At 40.6% G+C, this 13,315-nt stretch overlaps 1 protein-coding gene across 1 annotated transcript in view; it reads right to left on the bottom strand.

The window, feature by feature from the left end:
- The window catches only part of IQGAP2 (IQ motif containing GTPase activating protein 2), a 188,352-nt gene that overhangs the window by 141,770 nt on the left and 33,267 nt on the right, over window positions 1-13,315 (bottom strand). The window contains exon 2 of the mRNA XM_067568807.1: window positions 10,018-10,117. Within this exon, the coding sequence (XP_067424908.1) occupies window positions 10,018-10,117 (100 nt within the window). The remainder of the gene's footprint in view (window positions 1-10,017; window positions 10,118-13,315) is intronic.

Raw genomic sequence — 13,315 nt, 5'->3', positions numbered from 1 at the left:
CCCGCCCAGCTGACAAGATGCAGGAGGCTGCCACTGAGCTCCCACCTGGGACCTGGCAGGAAGCCGGGGGCTGCCGCCCGCCTCCCCCAGAAGCTAGTGGCTGCCGCCTGCCTCCTAGCTGGGAGCTGTAACCAGGCGGGAAGTGGGGAGCTACTGCCTGCCTCCCTGAAAAGCAGTCAGCTGCCGCCTGCCTCTCAGCTACGACCTGGTGGGAAGTGGGGGCTGCCGCCCACCTCCCCCAGAAGCTGGTGGCTACCACCTGCCTCCCAGCTGGGAGCTGTGACTGGACAGGAAGTGGGCTGCTGCCGCCCAGCTTTGCCAGAAGCCAGGGACTGCCACACACCTGCTGTGACCTGGCAGGAAGTAGGGGGCTGCCACCCGCCTCCCAGCTAGGAGCTGTGACTGGGCGGGAAGTGGGCTGCTGCCGCCGCCAGGCTTCCCCAGAAGTCGGCAACTGCTGCCCGCCTCCCCTTCTCTCCTCTCCTCTCCCTCCCCCCCAGCCTATGTCTCCCGAACCCCCAGGGGTATGCGTACCACAGGTTGAGAAGCTATGACCTATATTTTGGCCCCAATTCAGCAAGGAATTTGAACATGCATGTAGTCTCATGGCAGTCTGTGGGATTATTCCTATGCTTAAGCGGTTTTTTTGCAGAGGCCTCAAACCCCCATGAAATCAAACCCAGTTATGTCATCTTATTAATACATGGTGGTATTGAAAACACCTGCACATTTATACGTCTTCCACATCCTCAAAAATCACTAGTTCTTCCATGCACCCGAGGGGGCATGCTCCACACTTTGGGAAACTGATGGATAGCTCTAACATAGTACCCTCCCCTCTCCCCGATACTTTGATGATCAGTGAAATAATTCACAATGTTGACATTTAATCCAGATGTCCATAATATTTTAAGATCCACTGACATGAAAGGGCAATTTAAGCTTTAGAGCTGCTGTTTCAAAGCAACTGTCTATGCATTCCACCCCTCCACCCCCCAAATTAAAAAGCATGCTAGCGTGAGCCTCACTATGCAAGTCTATCAACCCGAGCTGGGAAGTTTGCTCCTGCAGGCTGTGTAGACCTATCCATAGCAAACTATTTGTAAAAACATTAACTACACCGTAGTATGATTCACCCACAACTGAGAAATCTATATCTGGAGTACAGCTAACTAATGGATCTGATCATCATCCATAGGGAAGTAAAGCCTTTGACACCTATCCAGAAAAGATTTCCAATATTTTATTTATAAGGTCACACCCAAATGTTTACCTATATTTTAGCGGAGGGCACTATAGAGTCTTAAAAACATCTGTACTAATTAATGTGTACTTTTTTTTTTTCCTGCTCTTTATCTCTTACTCAATCAGTACTTCAATAAGTCATCCTCATGTGATACCACTTTGACCTCGAGAAGTTGGGAATAAATATTGAAATGGAATGTATGATACAGGTATATTTATTTAGTGACAGCAGATCAAAGTCTGTTTTAAGAGGACACAAAGCAACAATTTATTTTATTTTTTTTAAAGTCAACTTGGTAATGAGACATTGAACACATCAGAAACATGCAGAGATTACACATCATTTTACTTCAGATCACCAAGGCTGCAGCAAAGCTGTAGTCTCCCAGATAAGTGTCATTACTTTTTCATTTCACAGTCCTTGATATTAGGCTAACAAGAAAGTTGAGATTTACTACCTCTAGCAGGTTCAACTCAGCAGCAGAGGAAACAGAAGTCGAAGTGCAATAAAAAAAGTTTCACTACTTAAAATTCATGTCATTTGTATGTTTCGGTCCCTTTTAAAAAGGGCCTGCCATGTTCTCACAAGAAATGTCATATCATGTGCGTTTTTCTTATCCAACTGCTGAAGTTTAGAAAACAGTCTCACATTTCTCTTTTCATATTCTCTGCTTTGGAAATGGACAAAGCTGAAACAAGGGCAAGACTCCAGATTAATGGCTGCATGGAGATGCTTCCTTATGCTGTGCATTTACTGTTTTCAGGCATCTGGCTAAAATCCACAAACCCCAGTTCATGAATCTAGTCCCACTTAACTACACTTAACTACAAACTACTTAACCACTTAACTACAAACTCAGCCTAGGAAGAGCTGACAACTGAAGTTCTTTCCCACCCAACATGCTTTGAATAAAGATATATCAACAGTATTACAGAATCTTTAGATCATGTAAGGAATGTATTTAAATATGCTGAAAATTTCAGCACTAAGATCTCCACTATAAAGAGAGGAGAGAACATGAATAAAACAAGCAAGAGATATAGTAATTTACACTTACAAACAGAAAGTTGACAATGTTTCAACTAACTACAGTACCCATTAAACAGTACTTCATTGTTTGACTCCTTTAACTTCTAGGGGGTTTGGCTGTGAGGGAGCAGGGAGGATGTTCAACATCCCCATTTTTCACTCTGGCTAGTAGGTGTCTGGTACAGTCAGTCAGTCTCATCTTTTTTTAAAATGGAGGATTATTAGGCTGCCTTGTACGGAAAAACATTCCCCTCTCTCAGGTTTCTCTTTTCCTGGTTTACACTGAAGACCCTTTGTTTTCAGCTGATTGATTTTTAAATAAAAATTCCTGCATTTTACAAAAAAACAAAAACACTACATTCAGTTTTACTGCGTTTCCCCAAATTTTGGAACACCCAAATACAAGAAAATATAGTTATATTAAGAAAATGGAATACATTAGGTTCAACTGTAAGGTAACTTATTATTCATATCCTCGGTCTCTTAAAAAGTCAAGTCATATAGTGGAATCTACACACATGCATGTCTGTATCTACTATTAGTGTACAGTTCATGAAACTAACAGCATTAAAGTCCTTCTAATTTCAATACTCTTAGTTTTCTCTATTTGTTGCTTTCTTCCTGCCCTCCCAATATTAATCCTGATATTATCCAGAAAATTGTAAAGTTATTTTTTGCATGGATTTTCACCTGTTTAATTTTTGTAACAAACACTACAATATCCCAGGAATTTATCAGACAAAATGGAACTGCAACCTAAAAGGGCCTTAGTTATGGTTGCTGTTCTCACTATTCCTTCCTTCCTCCCTCTCTCCTACTTAAACTGTCTTTTTCCTACATTGTGTTCTCTGCCCTCTCCCATGCATCCTCTTACTTCCCCTCCTCAGAAAAATCTGTCCCTTGTATACTTTTAAACTTCCCATCACACTCTTCCTCCTACTCCTCTGGCCATTCACAGCTCTCACACAGGGCTGATACATTTTAACCAAAAGAGATATAAAGTTTAGTCTTCTTGCAGTTAGGTAACAGCAGATCTGAAAGATGGGCGGCACCCACTGTGCAGGGGCATCACGCAGGTGAGAAGCTAAACACCAAGGCAATGCCCAGAAATCTTACTCAGTGGCTCCTTTTGTCTTAGCCTCTGGCTAAACTTGTGTCAGATCCGTGGCACCCCTTCTCCCTCCCTCCTTCTGTGAGTATTATGTCTCCTCCCTTTCCACACCGCACCCACAGCTTCCTCACTGCTCAGAAGGGTGAGGTGGAGAAGGCAAGTGGTTAGCTCTCAGTTATTCTAGCTCTTTCTCAGCCTCTGCTTTTGGTTCCTCCTCTTGAGCAAATAAGCAGCACTGGAAGCATGCATAGGCACTATCCTTCATCAACAGCAGCAGAGTGAAATAGCAGTGTCAGTTTCACTAGTGCTCCAAGTTTCTGGAATACTCCAATGAAAACTGACATGTATCAGTCAGCTGCAGCTTGACAGCTAAATGCAGCAGCAGCACTGGAGCAATTTGTCTGCAGACACCCCAGCACTGACTTACACTTAATCCAAATGTGAACTATTTTTTTTTTTTTTTTAAAAGATGACAAGCTTAGATGCTGCAGTTGGTGCCTGAACTCACCACAGAGAAATACTCACTATGGGAGTTTAATCATCAACCAGGGTTTGAAAAGTATCTGCACTGAACTTCACACTGTGCTCTTCCATCCTCATCAGAGCAAGGGGGATTACTATACTACAGGCACCTTACTTCTAGTCAGGAATGGGATAGCAACATCAAATACTATACCTGAATTGCTTAGTGAGCTCAGTTTGCAAGACCACAGATTTACTGTTTCTCCACCCCTCACCCCACCCACTCCCAGACCAGAGCACTCATTCCATTATCTAACAAGCCCTAATTACCCCAGAGGTAGGCAATGAGAACTAATATCTGAATCCAGGTCTTCCAAATTACAGTACACAACATTACAACTGGGCCACTGATGTATGCTAGTACATAACAATTATATTAAGTACTATAACACTATAATTCTCCATAAAGCTGTAAAGTGAACCTATAAATGATTCAACAATGAAGTCTCATGTCAGCACTCCTAGTTTCAAATGGACTAAAAGTAGGAAGAGTCACTCCTCCAGCTTGATCAAGGTGTTACAGATACATGACTCTAAATCACTAAAAACACTAAATAAGTGCCACCAAGACTATCACCAACCCAGGAACAATCTGCTATTACAAAATGTGTTAATGCCCTTAAAAATCAAGTCTTTGAAATAAAAAAGTGACCTTTAAAAGTAAATTATGAAATGGAGATACTTCATGTTAGCTATTCTGTTGTTCCTAACTATCTCTATGGTCTGCTCTGGAAGAGGTGTTTAAATCTTTACGAAAATTCAAGCTTAGAGCTGTTCAAGTCACCTTTGTTTAGGATGTATTCACACCCATTCTCAAGGTCAAAGTCAACAAGTACAGATGTTAGGAAGTGCTATGGAACCTTCTCCTATGCAAATATTGTATATAGTTAGTCTTGGTTGTTCTTATTTTCTACTGAGCTGATTAAGGGCCAAATGCCAATTCCCAGTGCAAAACCCAAATAGTTGAGCTTTGCAGGGGAACCTACACTGAGGATGAGGGGGAAAAACAATGAAATCCTTCCAAATCTGAGCCAGAACATGAAGCAGTGCACAGCCACTTCATAATTGCCACCAGACTCAACAGTACTAGCAGCCCTCTATGAACTGCCTACTCTGGAGAGCTATTAAGGGGAGTCACAAGATGCTAGTCTACTGTCCAGACCTGAGCCCTCATTTCAGCCCCCAAATCCCTTTCTCACACTGGTGCTCAGAGCCAATGCAGAACCTTGCTCCATGATGTGCAGAAATTGCAACATCTGCGCTGTTCATGACTCGAGATGAATCACTAGGCCACCTCAGTTTAATGTTGGGTGTAATAGGATCCATTCAGTGCACAAAATGGAGAGTCAGACTTAAACAACTAATCTTACAGATGGGCTAATATTTAAGAAGAATAAATGGAATGACCCCAATAATTATAGGCATGCCACTTTGACAGCAATCAAGTAAAATAATGGAGGGGCTGATATGAGACTACAAATAAGGAATTAAAGAAAGGTACTATAATCAATGTCCATCAGCATGGGCTTATGGAAAATAGATCCTGTACAACGAAGGGTTTTTTAAAAAATATGATTACAAGCTTGGTTGATAAAGGCACTAGCAAGTGTTGATGTAATATATTTAGACTTCTATGAGGCATTTGACTTGGTAATGCATGATATTCTGATGAAAAGCTAGAAGGATAAAAAAATCAACATGGTCCATATTAAATGCATTAAAATCTGGCTAAATGACAGTCTCAAAATGCAATTGTAGGCCATGAAACATCCTTAAGCAGATATATTTCTAGTGGGGTCCTTCAGGGATTGGTTCTTGGCCCTAGGCTATTTAACATTTTTATCAACAAACCTAGAAGAAATCAAATGATCACTGATAAAATATGCAGATGAGACAACAATTGCAGGAGTGATAAATAATGAAGAGGACAGATCAGCTGATATGGAGCAATCTGGATCACTTGGTAAACTGGGTGTACACAAACAGTATGTACTTCAGCACTGCCAAATGTGAAGACAAATCTAGCAAGAATGCAGGCCATACTTACTGGATGGGGGACTAAATCCTGGGAGGCGATGACTGAAAAATACTTGGGAATCATGGTATCTAGGCAGTTGAACATGAGCTCCCACTATGATGCCGTGGCCAAAAGGGGCATCGTAATCCTCGGATGCATAAACAAGAGAATCTCTAGTAGCACAGTAAGGAGTATATTTACACCTCTGTATTTAGCCCTGGTGCAACCACAACTGGAATACCGTTTTTAGTTCTGGTATTCACAATTCAAGGATGTTGATAAACTGGAGAGGGTTCAGAGAAAAGCCATGAGGATGAGTAAAGAATTGGAAGATTGCTTTCCAATGATAATCGGTTCAGATTAAGCTCCTTGACTCTAACAAAGAAGAAGAAGAGGTGAATTGATCACAGTTTGGAAGTATCTATATGGGGAGCAAATATTTAATAATGGCTCTTTAATCTAGCAGGCCAAGGTATAACAAGATGCAAATTGGACAAATTCAGACAGGAAATGAGGCTTTTTTTTTTTTTTTTTTTTTTTTTTTTTTAAATTAAAGTGAGGTTAAGTGACATACCAGCAATGACTGGGATGGATTTTCTATCGCTAGCAATTTTTAAATCAAGGTGAGTTTTCTGAAAGATATCCTTTAGTTCAGACAGGAATTAGTTCAGGGAAATTCTATAGTCTGAGGTCCTGCATAACAAGCCAGATAATCACACCATTATATACCTGAACTAGTTAAGCACTTCAGTGCTTGATCTTTTAAGCACATTAAACTGTGTACATTTTTACACTGCTGCTTTGCCGACTGTGACCTAGCCAACATCATCATCAATGACCATTTCATATCCAAAACACTTAAAACCTAATTTATCTTGAATAGAAACACTTCAAAACTATTTTCCTATATTTGCGAAACTTCAGGAAAAAAAAAGTCTGCCTATCCTATAGTGTACAACTCTTCATAGGAGCAAGCTGCTCCTATTAAAATGGGAAGAGAAAGGAAAGCAAAAACAACAAGATTTAAATTTGCAACCAGAGATCCATTTTAACTACATAACTACAAAGGATACCTCCAGAATGAAAATTGATAAAAAAGATGTTATGGATCAAATTCAGCCCTAACCTAAGTGGGTATAATTTCCATCAAGTGAACAGGAGCAGTGCCAGCTTATTCCATGGACGAATTTATCCCCACAGCCAACCATGGTAGCATGTGTTAAGTTTGTAATATGCAACACACCACAATTCCAAAAGACAGCTACCAAAACTCAAATCTATGTTATTGTCCATACCGAGACAGTTATTGGACACAGCTCTGTGGAAAGACGAGCACAAATGAAAGCCAAATTCAAGATGGTGTCTATAAAATTGTAGGTATTACAAGGAGAATACCATTAATGCTCTTTGGCAGAGTTTTTCACTATTTCAATTAACTTCATCAGATTAAAAAAATTTACAGCACAATTTCTATGTTCTTTGCAGGACAAGTATAGCACATTTACTAAGAAATCTTATGATACAGATACTGCTCTTTATGTACAGGAATTTAACACTAGTCTTAAGATGCCTGCCATTTTACACTGTAGGATTTTGCAAGTCTCACCTGATAAACCTCTCTTTCTGCTTTCTCTCAAGTGTGCTTACATTTTATGCACCCATACTACAATGCTTGAAGGAAGAAAAGAAAGGTGAGAAATGGCAGTCTGGCAGTTTTAATCTCAATTTTACTGCTTTGATAAATTTAAGAGAGACACTTGAAAATATTTTTCAGCAGTGTGGGAAAATATTTTCCTTAGATCAGTTCCACATTACTGACATTTTGAGGACAAAAAAAGTTGTGAATTGAACAATTTATGATTTACATTTGCCATCAGCAGGTGGCAGCTATTTTTTAATAGCATAACTCAATGGAAAAAATGTGTTTGAATATCAAATATAAAACCCTATTGAAACACTGCTGATTGCTGTAGATACTTCAAGTCTGCTGATTATGTTTAAAAAAAACAAAAAAAAAAAAAAACAATTTCTTATTCTGTTACTCATGTAGCATAGAGACACAGCACCTACTACAGAAGGCATTATTTACAGAAGTACAGCCACCAATAACAAGAGATTCCTCTTTCAGGTTCAACACAGGAAGATTTCTCTTATTAAAGTGGTGGCACAAGAAGTGTGCAAACATTGATTTTAAAGAGCAGCTGAAAGTACACATTCACCTTTTAATTAACTCTGGCATTTTGAAACGCACAGCTGCTATGACAGCATTTTATATATGAACAATGCAAAAAAAAAAAAAATTGGCCCACACTACCAGTAAAGAAAACACTGCTACAGTACTGTATAAATCTTCTATATATCAACAGCCATACTGTGCCCAAATCTTTTATGGCACTTTAACTCTTTTACCATGCCTCTCAGAACTGGCCAAAATAGAACATGTTGTATTTGCACAAATACTACTTCTTTATTGCAGCAGAGTATTTGCTATTGTTGCTGGAGCTGTAGAGAAAAAGCAGTAAAATGGTCCTGCGGGCGTCTGAGGTATAGCCCTATCTTTAAACAATTTTAATATCTTTCTTGGTTCTGCAACAGCAGTGGCTGAGCATTGGTGTTGAGTTCTCAGACAGGTATTTAGTTATACAGAGTGTGAGCACTTATTTTTCCACCTCCACAAAAACTTCATTGACTGACAAGACCCAGATTTACTTTCAATAAAATGTACTAATGCTGAAAAATATTAGCATTCAAGTGTTTTTCCAGAAAGTAGAAGCAAAGTTTAACCAAAAACATTAAAGATCCAGAGCACAGTGATCTCGTACATTCAGTAACGTCAAAGAGCAATTCCCCCCCTTTATGTTAATTTCTGGGTCATTTACTTTGCAGAACTTTGAGAATTGGCTCTGGGTTCCATGGCAGCAGCACAAAGCACCCAACCCTGAACAGAAACACCCTGCTTGGGTTAAGGTTGGACTTCTGTTGCCACTGCATCTGCAGCTTTTCCATTGTTTTAGGAGTGAGAGGGCTGCAGCCTTACAAGTCTCTGGTAATGAGCTGCCACATGCTTTTCAGAGGGTAGCTCTACACTACCTGCTGCTGGGACATTACCCGCCCAGCTAACTCAGGTAGAAACAGGAGTGTAGCTAGTGAGGCACTGCTTAAGCAAGTAGAGTACAGACACGCCAGGACCCTAGTGTACATACCCTATATAAAGCTCACTAAATGCCCAAAAAGTGCCTTCCACATCTACACTGCTATTTTTAGCAGTGTAATATACAGCTGCCAGACCCCTTCCCCACTGCAGTGAAGTCTTGGACATCAGTGAAAGGCTCCAGCAAGGGGGAGGCAGAAGAGAAAGGCTCCCCACTGCCAGAGCCTCTTCACCACCACCTATAAGTTACACACCACAGCGTGGGCACAGCCTGCCTTTCTCCGCAGCATGTAGCAATGCATACCCTGCACAGCACTGAGTGTCACGACTAGAGTCCTGAACTCTGATCAGCAGGGTCACACTGGCCTGTTTGTTGTGGTTCACAGGACTTGTACTTTCTGCTAGAGGCTGCTAACTTGCGCTCCAGAATCTAAGGTTCTGTTTTAACCTTATTCTTGCAGAGCATAAACAGATGCAGATGTCACCACTATTTCACTGCTAATCAGAGTACTCAAGAGCGATAATCCTATTCTGAGAATCAATTCGTGTGGTATCTTGTACTGTCACTTCAAGAGATCAGAGCTTGGGAAAAGACATGTTTGCATGTAGTTAATAAAACCCTTTTGCCCCATGCTGCCAGTATTCCACAGTTACACTTTAGTGCCTATCCCTTCTGTTCATTTAAAATGACCACTACAGTTTATCCAAAGATTTTTATTATTTCTCTCTACTTCATAAAAACTACTTTCTGGCTGAACTATAAAAGCCAAAACCTCACCACCACAAGATTCTTGGTACTATTTAAGATGCTATACAATTTCAAATCAGTGACTAAATAAGACTGAGTCATTCAGGAAATTTTTTCAGAGCTATAATCTTGAGATTGCAACTAAAATTAAAAGTATTCGAGATATTTTTAGAGTACATTTTAATTTATTTACCTTTTTGCTTCCTCTAGGTGGCATAAATACTCATAAGCAATGTTCTGACGCCTCCTCTCATCCATTTCTTCCGCTGAAAGCCTTTCATCATCCACAATAGCTGTAAACAGAAAAACCAGGTCAAGTTACACGATTAAAGGTGACCCTCAAGCCATTTTACTGAAAACAAAAACGAACTGCTGCAGTTGAGAAAATGATCTTTATAGGGACTTCACTGAGAAACGTGTCAAATACAGAAGTAATCTTACCACACCAAGTAAAAAAAATCCATTAACAATGTAAAAACCATGACATTTTAAGATACGTTTTGTTTTTTTAATAAAAAGTCTTGGGGAAAATTTCCTCCGACACAGCAAATGGCATATTCCATGGATCACACAGTATCCTATTATTCACACTTTTCCTCTTTGATTTATTAGATTCTTCACATTATTTATCTGAAGGGACATGAAGAGCTTAATGATGCCCTCCTCCCACCTCATCCCCCCCTTCTTTGGGGGATGGGGGGGGGGGTGGTAAGTGGAGGAAAGAAAACTCCCCAGCAACCAATTCTTCAGGTAAATACCAAGAGAACAAGTAGTCAGCCTTCCAGCTGGGGTTCTCTTTATTCCATTATCTACAGTTCCCATCACCAGCCTCCCTTTTTTGGTAAAAATTCAAGTCCTTACCATCAAAGGATAACTTCTCCAATATACGTGGGTACTATTAACAAGACTGCAGAGGTAATTTCCTGTATAGTCTTCTGAAAATTTAGTCCTAAGATCCTATGAAACTTAGTCTCCTGGCCAAATAGTAAGTCCTGTAATTACATTCTGCCTACTTAAAACAACAAAAACAAAAACCCAACTGCCACCACCTGTAATTAACAAAACCATTCCAGTCATGCTTATTTGTTTGCATGTTATTCCTCATCACCAAGCTTTCATCCATTTGTGTCTTTTGAATTGTAAGACAGCTGAAGCCAAGGACTTGTGTTTGTACAGCACATTGCACAATATGTCTCCAATCCTTAGTAAGGATTTGGCCATTACCTGAACAAAAAGTAACAAGTTCACCCAGTGCAGTCTCCACTCATTTTCAGTTTTAAAAACTGCACTGTAGTATTGCTACATGCTGCCAAGAAGTTCGATTGCACCCCAGAGGTGTCTGCACTTCTGTGGTGGGTAAAATGACCTCTACAGTTTGCAAGAATACTTTGGATGAAAAACACTATACAAAAAAGATAGTAGACAGAATTCTGTATTTGTAAAATTTTCCCATATTGATCAGTCATTGGTGCAGCCAGCATACTGCCCAAGCCAGAAAAAGAAAATTAAATCACAGTAAATAAATTTCACTTCATCCCAATTCTATGATATACCATTTACAATTATTAAAATAAACAGGCTAGATTCTCCAAATGAAAGATACAGATGAGACAGATGCTTCTGTGCCCACAATTGATAGCAACATGCACTATACAGCAGCATCAGCACTTCACTGATGAATCACAGAACTCTTAAAGAACGCCCTTACTAAGCACATGTGCAGTTAAGACAAATTCAAGTGCCTTGCCTAAAATTCTGACTAGAGTTGCTCCTATGGATGATATAGTGCAGTATAGGCAAATGTCACTTCAAGCTTAGCAGTTTCAGTTTTAGACACCTAACACATCTATCCCTCTCTGAATTTCTCTTCAACTTTTAAGATGAGCTTTTTTGTATGTCAATTTTTCTCTGCAGTAATCCATCCCAAAAAAAGGGCAGATTAAATATACTTTTAGGTTTAGCAAGACTACTTATTCTGTTTTAGGGTTGCTTCCATTTGTTAATAAGTGGTCTGTGCTTTCTCCATGTTGAATAATTTTCTATGGTCTGATGTTTATTAAGCTGAACAAAGAAAGGTACTGTTAATATGATGAAGCTATTGGTGCTTCAGAGCATTGCTGAGAGAAAACTGGATGTTAGAGTTACTAGCACAAAGCAAGTCAATTGTTAAAATTGCTCGGGGTGAGCAAATCAGCGCACTATCAGCGTCCCAGAAGAATTGTGGATGCCATAGTACTGATTCCCTCATTAAGGATGGGAAAGTTTCCATCATAAGCATGATTTTTCTCCAGGCACAGACTAGTTACTACAGCATCAAAAAGGGAGCATCTATGATGTGTTATAACACGAAGCTCTGAAGTGGAAGGAATGTAAGCGTGTAAGTTCTCCAAGAGAGCTGGTGCAGTTGCCTTTGCGAGCTATTGTTGTCAAGAATGATTCTAGGATTCTCAGTCCATAGAAGATTATGGTTGGAAGGGACCTCAGCAGATCTAGTCCAAACCCCTGCTCGAAGCAGGGCCCATCCCAACTAAATTATCCCAGCCAGGACTGTGTAAAAACCTCAAGGATGGCGATTCCACTGCCTGCTTAGATAACCCATTCCAGTGCTTCACCATCCTCCTAGTGAAAACATTTTTCCTAATATCCAACCTAGACCTCCCCCACTGCAACTTGAGACCGTTGCTCCTTGTTCTGTCATCTACTATCACTGAGAACAGCCTACCTCTATCCTCCCTGGAACCCCCTTTCAGTTAAATTAAAGGCTACTATCAAACCCCCCCTCCTCCCCCCTTCATTCCTCTCTTCTGCAGACTAAACAAGCCTACCTCCCTCAGCCTCTCCTCATAAGTCTTGGGCTCCAACCCCTTAATAATTTTTGTTGCCCTCTGATGGATTCTTTCCAATTTGTCCACATCCTTGTTGTAGTGGGGGACCCAAAACTGGACACTATACTCCAAATGAGGCCTCACCAGTGCCAAATATAGGGGAATAATCACTTCGCTTGATCTGCGAACAATGCTCCTACTAATGCAGGCCAATATGCCATTAACCTTCTTGGCAATAAGGGCACACTTGACTCATATCTAGCTTCTTGTCCACTGTAACCCCCAGGACCTTTTCTGCAGAACTGCTGCCTAGTCAGTCGGTCCCCAGTCTGTAGCAGGGTATGGGATTCTTCCATCCTAAGTGCAGGACTCTACACTTGTCCTTGTTAAACCCTATCTTTTTTGGGGGGCCCAATCCTCCAATATGTCTAGGTGACTCTGTATCCTATCCCTGTCCTCTGGGGTTTCTACCACTCCCCCCAGCTTAGTGTCATCTGCAAACTTGCTAAGGGTGCAATCTACCCCACCCTCCAGATCATTAATGAAGATGTTGAACAAAAACTGGCCCCAGGACCGACCCCTGGGGCACTCCTCTTGTTACTGGCTGCCAACTAGACATCGAACCATTGATCACTACCGGTTGAGCCCGATGATCTATCCATCTTG

The sequence above is a fragment of the Emydura macquarii genome, unplaced genomic scaffold (assembly GCF_026122565.2).
Source record: "Emydura macquarii macquarii isolate MOO-44397 ecotype Brisbane River unplaced genomic scaffold, CSIRO-AGI_Emac_v2 contig_2897, whole genome shotgun sequence".
NCBI classification, from domain to species: Eukaryota; Metazoa; Chordata; order Testudines; family Chelidae; genus Emydura; species Emydura macquarii.
The sequence above is the reverse complement of the archived record's forward strand: the minus strand, read 5'-3'. Positions and strand labels throughout refer to the sequence as shown.